Consider the following 13568-nt stretch of genomic DNA (forward strand, 5'->3'; position numbering starts at 1 on the left):
CTCTCTCTGGTCTGTCTCTCTCTCTCTCTGGTCTGTCTCTCTCTCTCTGGTCTCTCTCTCTCTCTCTCTGGTCTCTCTCTGGTGTCTCTCTCTCTCTCTGGTCTCTCTCTGGTCTCTCTGTCTCTCTCTTTCTGGTGTCTCTCTGTCTCTCTCTCTCTCTATTGTGTCTCTCTCTCTCTCTCTCTCTCTCTCTGGTGTCTCTCTGTCTCTCTCTCTCTCTCTCTGGTCTCTCTCTCTCTCTATTGTGTCTCTCTCTCTCTCTCTCTCTCTCTCGTGTCTCTCTCTCTCTCTTGTGTCTCTCTCTCTCTCTTGTGTCTCTCTGGTGTCTCTCTGTCTCTCTCTCTCTCTCCCTGGTGTCTCTCTGTCTCTCTCTCTCTCTCTCTGGTCTCTCTCTCTCTCTCTTGTGTCTCTCTCTCTCTCTCTGGTGTCTCTCTCTCTCTCTGGTGTCTCTCTCTCTCTCTCTGGTGTCTCTCTCTCTCTCTCTGGTGTCTCTCTCTCTCTCTCTCTCTCTCTGGTGTCTCTCTCTCTTGTGTCTCTCTCTCTCTGGTGTCTCTCTCTCTCTCTCTCTCTGGTGTCTCTCTCTCTCTCTCTGGTGTCTCTCTCTCTCTGGGCTCTCTCTCTCTCTCTGGGCTCTCTCTCTCAGGTCTCTCTCTGGGCTCTCTCTCTGGTCTCTTTCTGGGCTCTCTCTCTCTCTCTGGTCTCTCTCTCTCTCTCTCTCTCTCTGGTCTCTCTCTCTGTCTCGTATCCCTCTCTCTCTGGTCTCTCTCTCTCTGGTCTCTCTCTCTCTGGTCTCTCTCTCTCTGGTCTCTCTGTCTCTGTCTCTGGTCTCTCTGGTCTCTCTGTCTCTCTCTCTCTCTGGTCTCTCTCTCTCTCTGGTCTCTCTCTCTCTCTGGTCTCTCTCTCTCTGGTCTCTCTCTCTCTCTCTCTCTCTCGCTCTCTCTCTCTTAGAGTGCTTCTTTTTGTGTGTTTTTAAAGCCTTCTGGCCATGGTGTGAGTTGAGGACATGGTTGTGGTCAGTTTCAGTTAGACTGGACACCACACTCTCACGACTGTCTCTCTCTCTGTCTCTCTCTCTCTCTGGTCTCTCTCTCTCTCTCTCACTCTCTCTGGTGTCTCTCTCTCTCTCACTCTCTCTCTCTGGTGTCTCTCGCTCTCTCTCTCTGGTGTCTCTCTCTCTCTCTCTCTCTGGTGTCTCTCTCTCTCTGGTCTCTCCCTCTCTCTCTCTCTCTCTCTCTCTCTGGTGTCTCTCTCTCTGGTGTCTCTCTCTCTCTCTGGTCTCTCTGTCTCTCTCTCTGGTCTCTCTCTCTGTCTCGTATCCCTCTCTCTCTGGTCTCTCTCTCTCTGGTCTCTCTCTCTCTGGTCTCTCTCTCTCTGGTCTCTCTCTCTCTGGTCTCTCTCTCTCTGGTCTCTCTGGTCTCTCTGTCTCTGGTCTCTCTGGTCTCTCTGGTCTCTCTGTCTCTCTCTTTCTGGTCTCTCTCTCTCTCTCTGGTCTCTCTCTCTCTCTGGTCTCTCTCTGTCTCTCTCTGGTCTCGCTCTCTCTGGTCTCTATCTGGTCTCTCTCTGGTCTCTATCTCTCTGGTCTCTCTCTGGTCTCTCTCTCTCTCTCTCACTGGTCTCTCTCTCTCTCTCTCTCTCTCTGTAAATGACTTAGTGTGGTCATCATGGCTTGTTAGAGTGCTTCTTTTTGTGTGTTTTTAAAGCCTTCTGGCCATGGTGTGAGTTGAGGACATAGTTGTGGTCAGTTTCAGTTAGACTGGACACCACACTCTCACGACTGTGGTGTGGCCTGTTTTTCAGTTGGAATCCTAAACCATCAAGGGACATGAACAAGGTGTGGGTTTTCTACTTTGGCCTTTCTGCTGAGAGAGATGAGACAGCGAGAGAGAGACGAGAGAGAGGCTTCCAGTGTCTAGTTAAACTCTGTCCTGGCAAGCTTGCCACTTGGAATCCAGATAGGGACACTGTGGGAACATAAAGGGGTTCACTTTTTTGTTGTTTTATTAGGATGGTTGAGTATTAACAATGTTTACTCTGAACTTGATGAGAGGACAAGGATAAAGGTCTCAATTCTCACACGTCCTTTTCTCTCCCTCTCTCGCCTCCTTCTTTCAGACGATTACACGGATGCCCTCCCTCCTCTCCCAGAGATTCCGGATGCCGGCTCGGTCCTGAGCTCAGTGGGCATTCCGGGCCGCTTTCGCCACTCCGACATCCACCACACCCCTCTACGCTACTGCTCCGCCCACAGCATGGACTCCTCCCCAGACAGTGCTGAGCGCCCAATCAGCTACGGCTCCACCTCTTCCTCCGCCTCCTCCAGGGACAGCCACTGCTCACTGGGCAGCCGCTCCACTTTAGGCCCCTCCCCTCACTGTCACCCCGCTCCTGACCGGGACTCCGGGGCGATCCGGTTGGAGCTGGTTCCAGCCAGACAGCTGGGATGTGGGGATGAGGAGGAAAGGAATATTGGAGGAACAGATGCAGGAAAAGGGACTGTTAGACAGGTGTCTGCCCAGACCCCCCAGTCAGACACCAAGGCTGGGGAGAGGAGCTCCCCAGGGCCCAGGGTGCAGTATGTGGACAGGGTGGTTCAGGAGATAATGGACACTGAGAGGACCTACGTACTGGACCTGCAGAGCATCGTACAGGTAAGGAGCATGGTACCACACAACCCCACTGGGGAGACGCATACATAGTACTTATCCTTCTTACAGGAGTCTGTCCAGTACTGTGAGGAACATGGTACCACACAACACCACTGGGGAGACACCAGCTATCACTGCACCTACATACAGCACAGGGGTACATTTTCAGACTGTTAGGTGAGATGCAAACAGTAGGACAGAGCATGCAGTGTTTCCCAACTCCAGTCCTCCAGTACCCCCAACAGTACATGTTGTTGTTGTAGCCCTGGACAAGCACACCTGATTCAACTTGTCAACTAATCATCAAGCCCTCAGTGAGTTGAATCAGGTGAGTTTGCCCAGGACTAAAACAAAAATGTTATGTTGGGACTGCTGGAGGACTGGATGGGAACCCTGTTGGGACTGCTGGAGGACCTGAGATGAAACCCTGTTGGGACTGCTGGAGATGAAACCCTGTTGGGACTGCCGGAGATGAAACTCTGTTGGGACTGCTGGAGGACCTGAGATGAAACCCTGTTGGGACTGCTGGAGATGAAACCCTGTTGGGACTGCCGGAGATGAAATATATTACTATAATATATTACTGAACAGCATCATACCAGTCAGGACCTGTGTAAGAAAGAACGGGGGTCAAGATGTGTCCAGAGTGTTCATAGACAACACCCATATACAGGAGAAGTTGATTTGGGTGGAAGAGTTGTCGTCAGAGTTCCCAACCAGCAGGAAACTGGTCCTTTCAGAAAGAGATAGAGGGGGTGGGTGAGTTGTCGGAGAAACGGTTTCCTCACCCCTCCCACCTTGTCACAGGGACCAAGATGGATGTCCCTACCCCCACCATGCCTCCTCGCTCCATTCAGGTTGAGGAGAATAGGAATGGGAGAGCGGTGCTGTAGGAAGAGGGATTTAGAGCTGTAATAACAATGTCTAAAGTAGGTTAGCTAAACACTGAGCAGAGATCGCTTTAAAGACGTATACTCCCCTTAGACCTGGACCCCCCTAACTACTCAACAAGACCCCTTTATCAGATCTATGCGGCCGGACACCCACTCTTCCACTACACTTTTAGACAGGACCATAATTTACCCCTTTCTCCCCCCTTATTGATGTCAATCTCTGTTAAGACTTCCAACATTTACGCTATTCATCATCAGTGGATTACATTCAGAGCAGACTGCCCTGCTATATCTAGTGCTTGTCAGTAGGTCCCATTTAGTGGGTGTAACACATCGCACTCATTCACCATCATATTCACCACCACCAATGTACAGTATAGTGCTACTATCCACCGTGGCCACTCGCCATCAGAGCTGTCACCCTCCACCCATTACCCAGAATCCCTTGCGTGGTGCTTTCCGCAGGGTTAGAGGGGGTGATTGCCCAAACATAAATATTTAACCAGACTCCTGTGGGCTCACCTGCGCTCCATCTGTCAACGACGGACGGTGATGTGGCCTGCACAAGCAGTGTGTTTGTATTGGTATGTGCATATATGTGTGTAGTGGTTTGTGTGTGTGTGTGTGTGTGTGGCACATAATGCATGTATATGTACAGTGCATCCCATCAAGATACACACAATACCCCATAATGACAAAGTGAAAACATGTTTTTAGAAATGTTTGCAAATATATTACAAATCAAAAACAGATACCTTCTTTGCATAAGTGTTCAGACCCTTTGCTATGAGACTCGATATTGAGCTCAGGTGCATCTTGTTTCCATTGATAATCCTTGATGTTTCTACAATTTGTGGTAAACTCAATTTATTGGACATCATTTGGAAAGGCACACACCTGTCTATATAAGGTCCCACAGTTGACAGTGCATGTCAGAGTAAAAACCAAGCCATGAGGTCGAATGAATTGTCCATAGAGCTCCGAGACAAGATTGTGTCGGAGCAGCGACACTCCCCATCCAACCTGACCGAGTTTAGAGGATCTGCAGAGAAGAATGGCAGAAACTCTCCAAATATAGGTGTGCCAAGCTTGTAGCGTCATACCCAAGAAGACTTAAGGCTGATGTGCTTCAACAAAGTACTGAGTCAAGGGTCTGAATACTTATGTAAATGTACTATTTCAGTTTTTTTTTTTATACATTTGCAAAAATGTCTAAGTAGTTTTTTTGCTTTGTCATTATGGAGTATTGTGTGTAAATTGATGAGGGGAAAAAACAATTCAATACATTTTAGAATAAGGCAGTAATGTAAATAAAATGTGGAAAAAGTCAAGGGGTCGGAATATGTTCCAGATGCACTGTAACTGTATCTGAGTAGTACATGGTAGATGCACCCTATATACAGTGGGGCAAAAAAGTATTTAGTCAGCCACCAGTTGTGCAAGTTCTCCCACTTAAAAATATGAGAGGCCTGTAATTTTCATCATAGGTACACTTCAACTATGACAGACAAATTTAGAAAAATCACATTGTAGGATTTTTAATGAATTTATTTGCAAATTATGGTGGAAAATAAGTATTTGGTCACCGACAAACAAGCAAGATTTCTGCCTCTCACAGACCTGTAACTTCTTCTCTGTCCTCCACTCGTTACCTGAATTAATGCCACCTGTTTGAACTTGTTATCAGTATAAAAGACACCTGTCCACAACCTCAAACAGTCACACTCCAAACTCCACTATGGCCAAGACCAAAGAGCTGTCAAAGGACACCAGAAACAAAATTGTAGACCTGCACCAGGCTGGGAAGACTGAATCTGCAATAGGTAAGCAGCTTGGTTTGAAGAAATCAACTGTGGGAGCAATTATTAGGAAATGGAAGACATACAAGACCACTGATAATCTCCCTCGGTCTGGGGCTCCACGCAAGATCTCAACCCGTGGGGTCAAAATGATCACGAGCGGTGAGCAAAAATCCCAGAACCACACGGGGGGGACCTAGAGAATGACCTGCAGAGAGCTGGGACCAAAGTAACAAAGCCAAGGGCGTGGCTGGGTCTTTTCAGCATGACAATTATCCCGAACACACCGCCCGGGCAACGAAGGAGTGGCTTCGTAAGAAGCATTTCAAGGTCCTTGAGTGGCCTAGCCAGTCTCCAGATCTCAACCCCAAAGAAAATCTTTGGAGGGAGTTGAAAGTCTGTGTTGCCCAGCAACAGCCCCAAAACATCACTGCTCAAGAGGAGATCTGCATGGAGGAATGGGCCAAAATACCAGCAACAGTGTGTGAAAACCTTGTGAAGACTTACAGAAAACATTTGACCTCTGTCATTGCCAACAAAGGGTATATAACAAAGTATTGAGAAACTTTTGTTAATGACCAAACACATATTTTCCACCATAATTTGAAAATAAATTCATTAAAAATCAATGTGATTTTTATTATGAAAATTACAGGCCTCTCTCATCTTTTTAAGTGGGAGAACTTGCACAATTGGTGGCTGACTAAATACTTTTTTGCCCCACTATATGGTGGTCCTTCCCTGGCTGAATAACTGTGTTTTAAGCAGCATATCAGGCTTCTCCAAACGAACTCACAGAGAAACCTGGAGAACGCCTTTCATCCCATTCCCCCTGCTCCAGTCCCGGACATGAGGTTTTGGTTTTAGGGATGATCAGTGAGATACACCTGCTGGAGCGTGTGCTGTGGGTGGGTGTTGCCATCGTGACCAGTGAACTGAGATAAGGCGGAGCTTTACCTAGCATAGACTTGTAGATGACCTGGAGCCAGTGGGTCTGGCGACGAACATGTAGCGAGGGCCACCTGACTAGAGCATACAGGTCGCAGTGGTATAAGGTACTTTAGTAACAAAACGGATGGCACTGTGATAAACTGCATCCAGTTTGCTGAGTAGAGTATTGGAAGCGAAAGCAATCCAAGCGTTTGTGTAAGTTTATCGATCACTAGACAAAACATTATGAACACCTAGCATCAGGTAGCTTGGTCACGAAAATCAGAAAAGCAATCAAATTAATCGCTTACCTTTGATCTTCAGATGTTTTCACTCACGAGCCTCCCAGTTACACAAATGTTCCTTTTGTTCCATAAAGATTATTTTTGTATCCAAAATACCTCTGTTTATTTGGCGCGTTATGTTCAGAAATCCACAGGCTCGAGCGGTCACGACAACGCGGTCATGTCCACAGAAACATGTCAAACGTTTTTTATAATCAATCCTCAGGTTGTTTTTAAAATATATAATTGATAATATATCAACCGGCACTGTCTCTTTTTCAGTAGGAGAGGGAGAGTCAATGGCTGCCCCACTCTGCTGCGCAAGCAAAACTCCTGGGAACACCCAGCTATCCACCAACGCCATGTTATCTTTCTCGCTCATCTTTCAAAATAAAAGCCTGAAACTATGTCTAAAGACTGACACCTTGAGGCAGCGATAGGAAAAGGAATCTGGTTAATATCCCTTTAAATGGTGCGAAGGCAGGCTATGGAACATGGAGCTTTCAAAATAGAAGCCACTTCCTGGTTTGATTTTCCTCAGGTTTCGCCTGCATTATCAGTTCTGTTATACTCACAGACAATACTTTGACCGTTTTGGAAACTTTAGAGTTTTCTATCCTAATCTGTAAATTATATGCATATTCTAGCATATGGGCCTGAGAAATAGGCCGTTTACATTGGCAACGTTATTTTTCCAAACATAAAAATAGTGCCCCCTAGCTGAAAGAGGTTAAATAATACAAAAACAAAGTGTTGGAGAAGAAAGTAAAAGTGAAATATGTGCCATGTAAGAAAAGCTAACGTTTAAGTTCCTTGCTCAGAACATGAGAACATATGAAAGTTGGTGGTTCCTTTTAACATGTGTCTTCAATATTCCCAGGTAAGAAGTTTTAGGTTGTAGTTATTATAGGAATTATAGGACTCTTTCTCTCTATACGATTTGTATTTCATATACCTTTGACTATTGGATGTTCTTATAGGCACTTTAGTATTGCCAGTGTAACAGTATAGCTTCCATCCCTCTCCTCGCCACTACCTGGGCTCGAACCAGGAACACATCAACAACAGCCACCCTCGAAGCAGCGTTACCCATGCAGAGCAAGGGGAACAACTACTCCAAGTCTCAGAGCAAGTGACGTTTGAAACGCTATTAGCGCGCACCCCGCTAACTAGCTAGCCATTTCACATCACATCGTTACACCAGCCTAATCTCGGGAGTTGATAGGCTTGAAGTCATAAACATCGCAATGCTTGAAGCATTGCGAAGAGCTGCTGGCAAAACGCACTAAAGTGTGGTTGAATGAATAGTTACGAGCCTGCTGCGGCCTACCATCGCTCAGTCAGACTGCTCTATCAAATCATAGACTTAATTATAACATAATAACACACAGAAATACAAGCCTTAGGTCATTAATATGGTCGAATCCGGAAACTATCATCTCGAAAACAAAACGTTTATTATTTCAGTGAAATACGGAACCGTTCCGTATTTTATCGAACGGGTGGCATCCATAAGTCTAAATATTGCTGTTACATTGCACAACCTTCAATGTTATGTCATAATTACGTAAAAATTCTGGCAAATTAGTTCGCAACGAGCCAGGTGGCCCAAACTATTGCATATACTTTAACTCTGCGTGCAATGAACGCAAGAGAATTGACACAATTTCTACTGGTTAATATTGCCTACTAACCTTTCTTTTAGCTAAATATGCAGGTTTAAAAATATATACTTCTGTGTATTGATTTTAAGAAAGGCATTGGTGTTTATGGATAGGTACACGTTGGAGCAACGACAGTCCTTTTTCACGAATGCGCACCGCATCGATTATATGCAACGCAGGACACGCTAGATAAACTAGTAATATCATCAACCATAACTAGTGATTATGATTGATTGATTGTTTTTTTTTAATAAGATGAGTTTAATGCTAGCTAGCAACTTACCTTGGCTTCTTACTGCATTCGCGTAACAGGCGGGCTCCTCGTGAGGCAGGTGGTTAGAGCATTGAACTAGTTAACCGTAAGGTTGCAAGATTGAATCCCTGAGCTGACAAGGTAAAAATCAGTTGTTCTGCCCCTGAACAAGGCAGTTAACCCACCGTTCCTAGGCCGTCATTGAAAATAAGAATGTATTCTTCACTGACTTGCCTCGTTAAATAAAGAAAAATAAAAAATCTGCGTCCAAAAATACAGATTTCCGATTGTTATGAAAACTTGAAATCGGCCCTAATTAATCGGCCATTCCGATTAATCGGTCGACCTCTAGTGATCAGGCTCAGACTAGGCTGTGTTGATTGACAACCCAAACCCTAAACATGATCCTGGTCTCTTACCGTGACTCCACCGACCACCATTATCCTAAATTAAAGCCAAAAGTCTAACCCCCAAACCTGGCCCTAAACCATTGCCCTGAAACCCCCATATCTGCCCTTTCACCCCTAAATCCTCCAAACTTTCTCCTCAGGGGGGGGGGGGGGGGGGGGGGGGGGGACACACACACGCAGGTTGGCTACTTTGTGTGGCCTGCAGATAAACAGTTGAAGTCGGAAGTTTACATACACCTTAGCCAAATACATTTAAACTCAGTTTTTCACAATTCCTGACATTTAATTCTAGTAAAAAATCTCTTGTCTTAGGTCAGTTAGGGTCACCACTTTATTTTCAGAATGTGAACTGTCAGAATAATAGTAGATTATGGTTGGCGCGTTTTGTTCAGAAATCCACAGGCTCGTGCAGGACATGGTGGGCAGACGAAAATTCCAAATAGTACCCATAAAGTTCGTAGAAACATGTCAAATGTTTTTTATAATCAATCTTCAGGTTGTTTTTATAATAAATATTCGATAATATTTCAACCGGACTGTAGCTTTTTCAATAGGAGAGAGAGAGAGAGAGAAAATGTCTGCTCCAAGCTGTTGCGCATGTAAAACTCTGCCGGCACCCAGCCATCCACTGACACGATATGATCCTTCTCGCTCATTTTTTCAGAATAAAAGCCTGAAACTATGTCTCAAGACTGTTCACACCATGTGGAAGCCATAAGGAAAGGAATCTGGTTGATATCCCTTTAAATGGAGGGAAGGCATGCAATGGAACAGGGAGATTAGTTTATCTTAGGCACTTCCTTGTTGGATTTTCCTCAGGTTTTCGCCTGCAATATCAGTTATGTTATACTCACAGACAATATTTGGACAGTTTTGGAAACTTTAGAGTGTTTTCTATCCTAATCTGACAATTATATGCATATTCTAGATTCTGGGCCTGAGAAATAGGCAGTTTCATTTGGGTACGTTTTTCATCCAAACATCAAAATACTGCCCCCTACACTCAACAGGTTAAATTGTTTAATTTGAGTAAAACTTTTTGCAGGTTTCAGGTTTCTAGGCCTCCTTGCTCGCACACGCCTTTTCAGTTCTGCCCACAAATTGTCTATAGGATTGAGGTCAGGGCTTTGTGATGGCCACTCCAATGCCTTGTCTTTGTTGTGCTTAAGCCATTTTGCCACAATTTTGGAAGTATGCTTGGGGTCATTGTCCATTTGGAAGACCCATTTGGAAGACCCATTTGCAACCAAGCTTTAACTTCCTGACTGATGTCTTGAGATGTTGCTTCAATATATCCACATAATTTTCCTACCTCATGAAGCCATCTATTTTGTGAAGTGCACCAGTCCCTCCTGCAGCATAGCACCCCCACAACATGATGCCGCCACCCCCATTCACGGTTGGGATAGTGTTCTTCGGCTTACAGGCCTCCCCCTTTTTCCTCCAAACATAACAATGGTCATTATGGCCAAACAGTTCTATTTTTGTTTCATCAGACCAGATGACATTTCTCCAAAAAGTATGACCTTTGTCGCCATGTGCAGTTGCAGACCGTAGTCTGGCTTTTTTTTATGGCGGTGGCTTCTTCCTTGCTGAGCAGTGGCTTCTTCCTTGCTGAGCAGCCTTTCAGGTTATGTCGATATAGGACTCGTTTTACTGTGGATATAGATACTTTTGTACCTGTTTCCTCCAGCATCTTCACTTTTCGCATCAAAGTACGTTCATCTCTAGGAGACAGAATGCATCTCCTCACTGAGCAGTGTGACGGCCAGACTTGTGGAGGTCTACAAAAAAAATTCTGAGGTCTTGGCTGATTTCTTTTGATTTTCCCATGATGTCAAGCAGAGAGGCACTGAGTTTAACCTCTAGCGACGAGCAATCCCGTATCCGGGGGCGTAATCATAGCCTCAAGTGCATTACCATAACGCAACGTTAACTATTCATGAAAATCGCAAATGAAATTAAATAAATATATTCAAACATAAGCTTAGCCTTTTGTTAACAACACTGTCATCTCAGATTTTCAAAATATGCGTTACAGCCAACGCTAGACAAGCATTTGTGTAAGTTTAGCATGGCATAATGCTATGCTAGGCTGTGCTGGCAGCAGGCAACATTTTCACAAATATAAGAAAAGCAACCAAATTAAATCATTTACCTTTGAAGAACTTCAGATGCTTTCACTCAGGAGACTCCCAGTTAGATAGCAAGTGTTCCTTTTTTCCCAAAATAATATTTTTGTAGGCAAAAAATGTCACGTTTGTTCATCCTGCTTGGCTGAGAAATCGACAGAAAAATACTTAAACTATAATGCATTAGCATAACGCAACTTTTCTATTCATGAAAACCGCAAATGAAATGAAATAAATATATATATATATAGCCTAGCATAGCATTAAGCCTAGCATTCAGCAGGCAACATTTTCACAAAAACAAGAAAAGCATTCAAATAAAATCATTTACCTTTGAAGAACTTCAGATGATTTCAATGACAAGACTCTCAGTTAGGTAGCAAATGTTCATTTTTTTCCAAAAATATTATTTGTGTTGGCGAAATAGCTCCGTTTTGTTCATCACGTTTGGCTAAGAAAAATTAGCTCCATAATATCGACAGAAACATGGTAAACTTTGTTTAGAATCAATCCTCAAGGTGTTTTTCACATATCTATTCGATAATATATCAGTCGTGACAGTTGGTTTCTCATCAGAAGCGAACGGAAAAATACTGCAGCTGGAGATTACGCAATAATTGCAACGTAGGACACCAAGCGACCACCTGGTAGATATGGTCAATCTTCCAATGATATGCCTACAAATACGTCACAATGCTGTCGACACCTTGGGGAAGCGACAGAAAGCCTAAGCTCATTTGTGGCCCATTCACAGCCATATAAGGAGTCATTGGCATGAGGCGGTTTCAAAAAATGCGGCACTTCCTGATTGGATTTTTATCTGGGTTTCGCCTGTAACATCAGTTCTGTGGCACTCACAGACAATATCTGTGCAGTTTTGGAAACGTCAGAGTTTTCTTTCCAAAACTGTCAATTATGTGCATAGTCGAGCATCTTTTCGTGACAAAATATCGTTTTTCATCCAAAAATTAAATTAGCGCCCCCTATATCCAAGAAGTTAAAGGTAGGCCTTGAAATACATCCACAGGTACACCTCCAATTGATTCAAATTATGTCAATTAGCCTATCAGAAGCTTCTAAAGCCATTACATAATGTTCTGGGAATTTTCCAAGCTGTTGAAAGGCACAGTCAACGTGGTGTATGTAAACTTCTGACCCAATGGAATTGGGTGAATGGAAGTGGAAATTACTTGTGTCATGCACAAAGTAGACGTCCGAACCGACTTGCCGAAACTAGTTTGTTAACAAGAAATTTGTGGAGTGGTTCAAAACAAGTTTTACTGACTCCAAGCTAAGTGTATGTAAACTTCCGACTTCAACTGTAGAATGTACTTATCCCATCTGTCAATGAGATCGAGAGGAGAAACAGGATGAGGGAGAGACAGTTTGTGTGTGTCTGTGTGTGTGTGTGCGCGCGCGGGACCATGTCTGTATACACGTGGAGAGAATGCTGAGGCGTATAATCACTATTGGTAGCTGAACATGTCATGACTGATGGCTGAGATGGTGAGATAAGATACTGTCTGAACAGACACAGCCTCAGTTCCTTAAACACTTCTCTACAAGCCTCTCACCAGTGTATCCTATCCTATTAGCTTTGGACACTGTCCATCTGTGAGTACTGTAGGCCCTTAGACATTTTGCTGTGCTGGTCAAACAGCCATCTGGACAAAGAGGAGTACCCACTGAATAGTCTCTAGTTAAGTAGGTGGGTTAAGACTGGACTGAAGTCAGGGAGAAGTGGGCTGTGGGCCCAGTTGTTTTACTAGATTGGAATGCTCTTCGTCTAAAGCAGATTGAATGTGTGTTGAATACGTGTGTGAAGTGTATGTGGTCTCAAAGTGTTTACGATGCTGTGTTTTTATACGTGGAGAGTGTGTTCATAGTGTGTGTTCAGAGTGCGTGTTGGTGGGGGGTTGGTAGAATGACGCCAGGGAGCATGTCAGTCATACTGTCCCCCTCGCATGACTTGATGAGATATTCCTCAAAACACTTTGATGTGGGGTTCATAACTAACCTTGCTCTCTCCGTGTCTCTGTCTGTCGCTGCCTCTTGCTGTCCCTCTCGCTCTTTCCATCTCTCTGTCGCTGTCTCTCTCTCTCTCTCTCTCTCTTTCTCTTTGTTGCTGTCTCTCTCTCTCTCTCTCTCTCTCTGTGTCTCTGTCTGTGTGTCTGTTGCTCTCGCTCACTTTCACTCAATTCAATATGCTTTATTGGCATGAAATATATTCTGTAATTGGCAATGTATTTCAAAAACCATACATTTAGAAGTCGAAAGAACAATTGCATGAAGTCACATACATTGTTTCTCAAAAAACATATTTTTTTCTCTCTCTGTAGGATTACCTGGAGTGTATCAGTAACCAGTCTTGCCTGGCACTGAGCTCAGAGGAGAGAGGCTCTCTATTCGGGAACATCCGAGACATCTACCACTTCAACAGGTAAACACACACACACACACACACACACACACACACACACACACACACACACACACACACACACACACACACTCAAACACAAACAAACACAAACAAATACAGAGTGCAGTATCCAAAG

General features: G+C 44.3%; 1 protein-coding gene across 3 annotated transcripts in view; it reads left to right on the plus strand.

Annotated features, from left to right (window-relative positions):
• LOC110522355 (pleckstrin homology domain-containing family G member 1) overlaps nucleotides 1–13568 on the plus strand; it is a 139574-nt gene that overhangs the window by 94197 nt on the left and 31809 nt on the right. For all 3 annotated transcript variants that reach the window (XM_036976025.2, XM_036976027.2, XM_036976026.2), the window contains exons 2-3: nucleotides 2113–2648; nucleotides 13350–13450. In XM_036976025.2, coding sequence (XP_036831920.1) covers nucleotides 2113–2648; nucleotides 13350–13450 — 637 coding nt within the window. The remainder of the gene's footprint in view (nucleotides 1–2112; nucleotides 2649–13349; nucleotides 13451–13568) is intronic.

This window comes from Oncorhynchus mykiss, chromosome 4, assembly GCF_057628025.1.
Source record: "Oncorhynchus mykiss isolate SJ-2025 chromosome 4, ASM5762802v1, whole genome shotgun sequence".
Taxonomy (NCBI): Eukaryota; Metazoa; Chordata; class Actinopteri; order Salmoniformes; family Salmonidae; genus Oncorhynchus; species Oncorhynchus mykiss.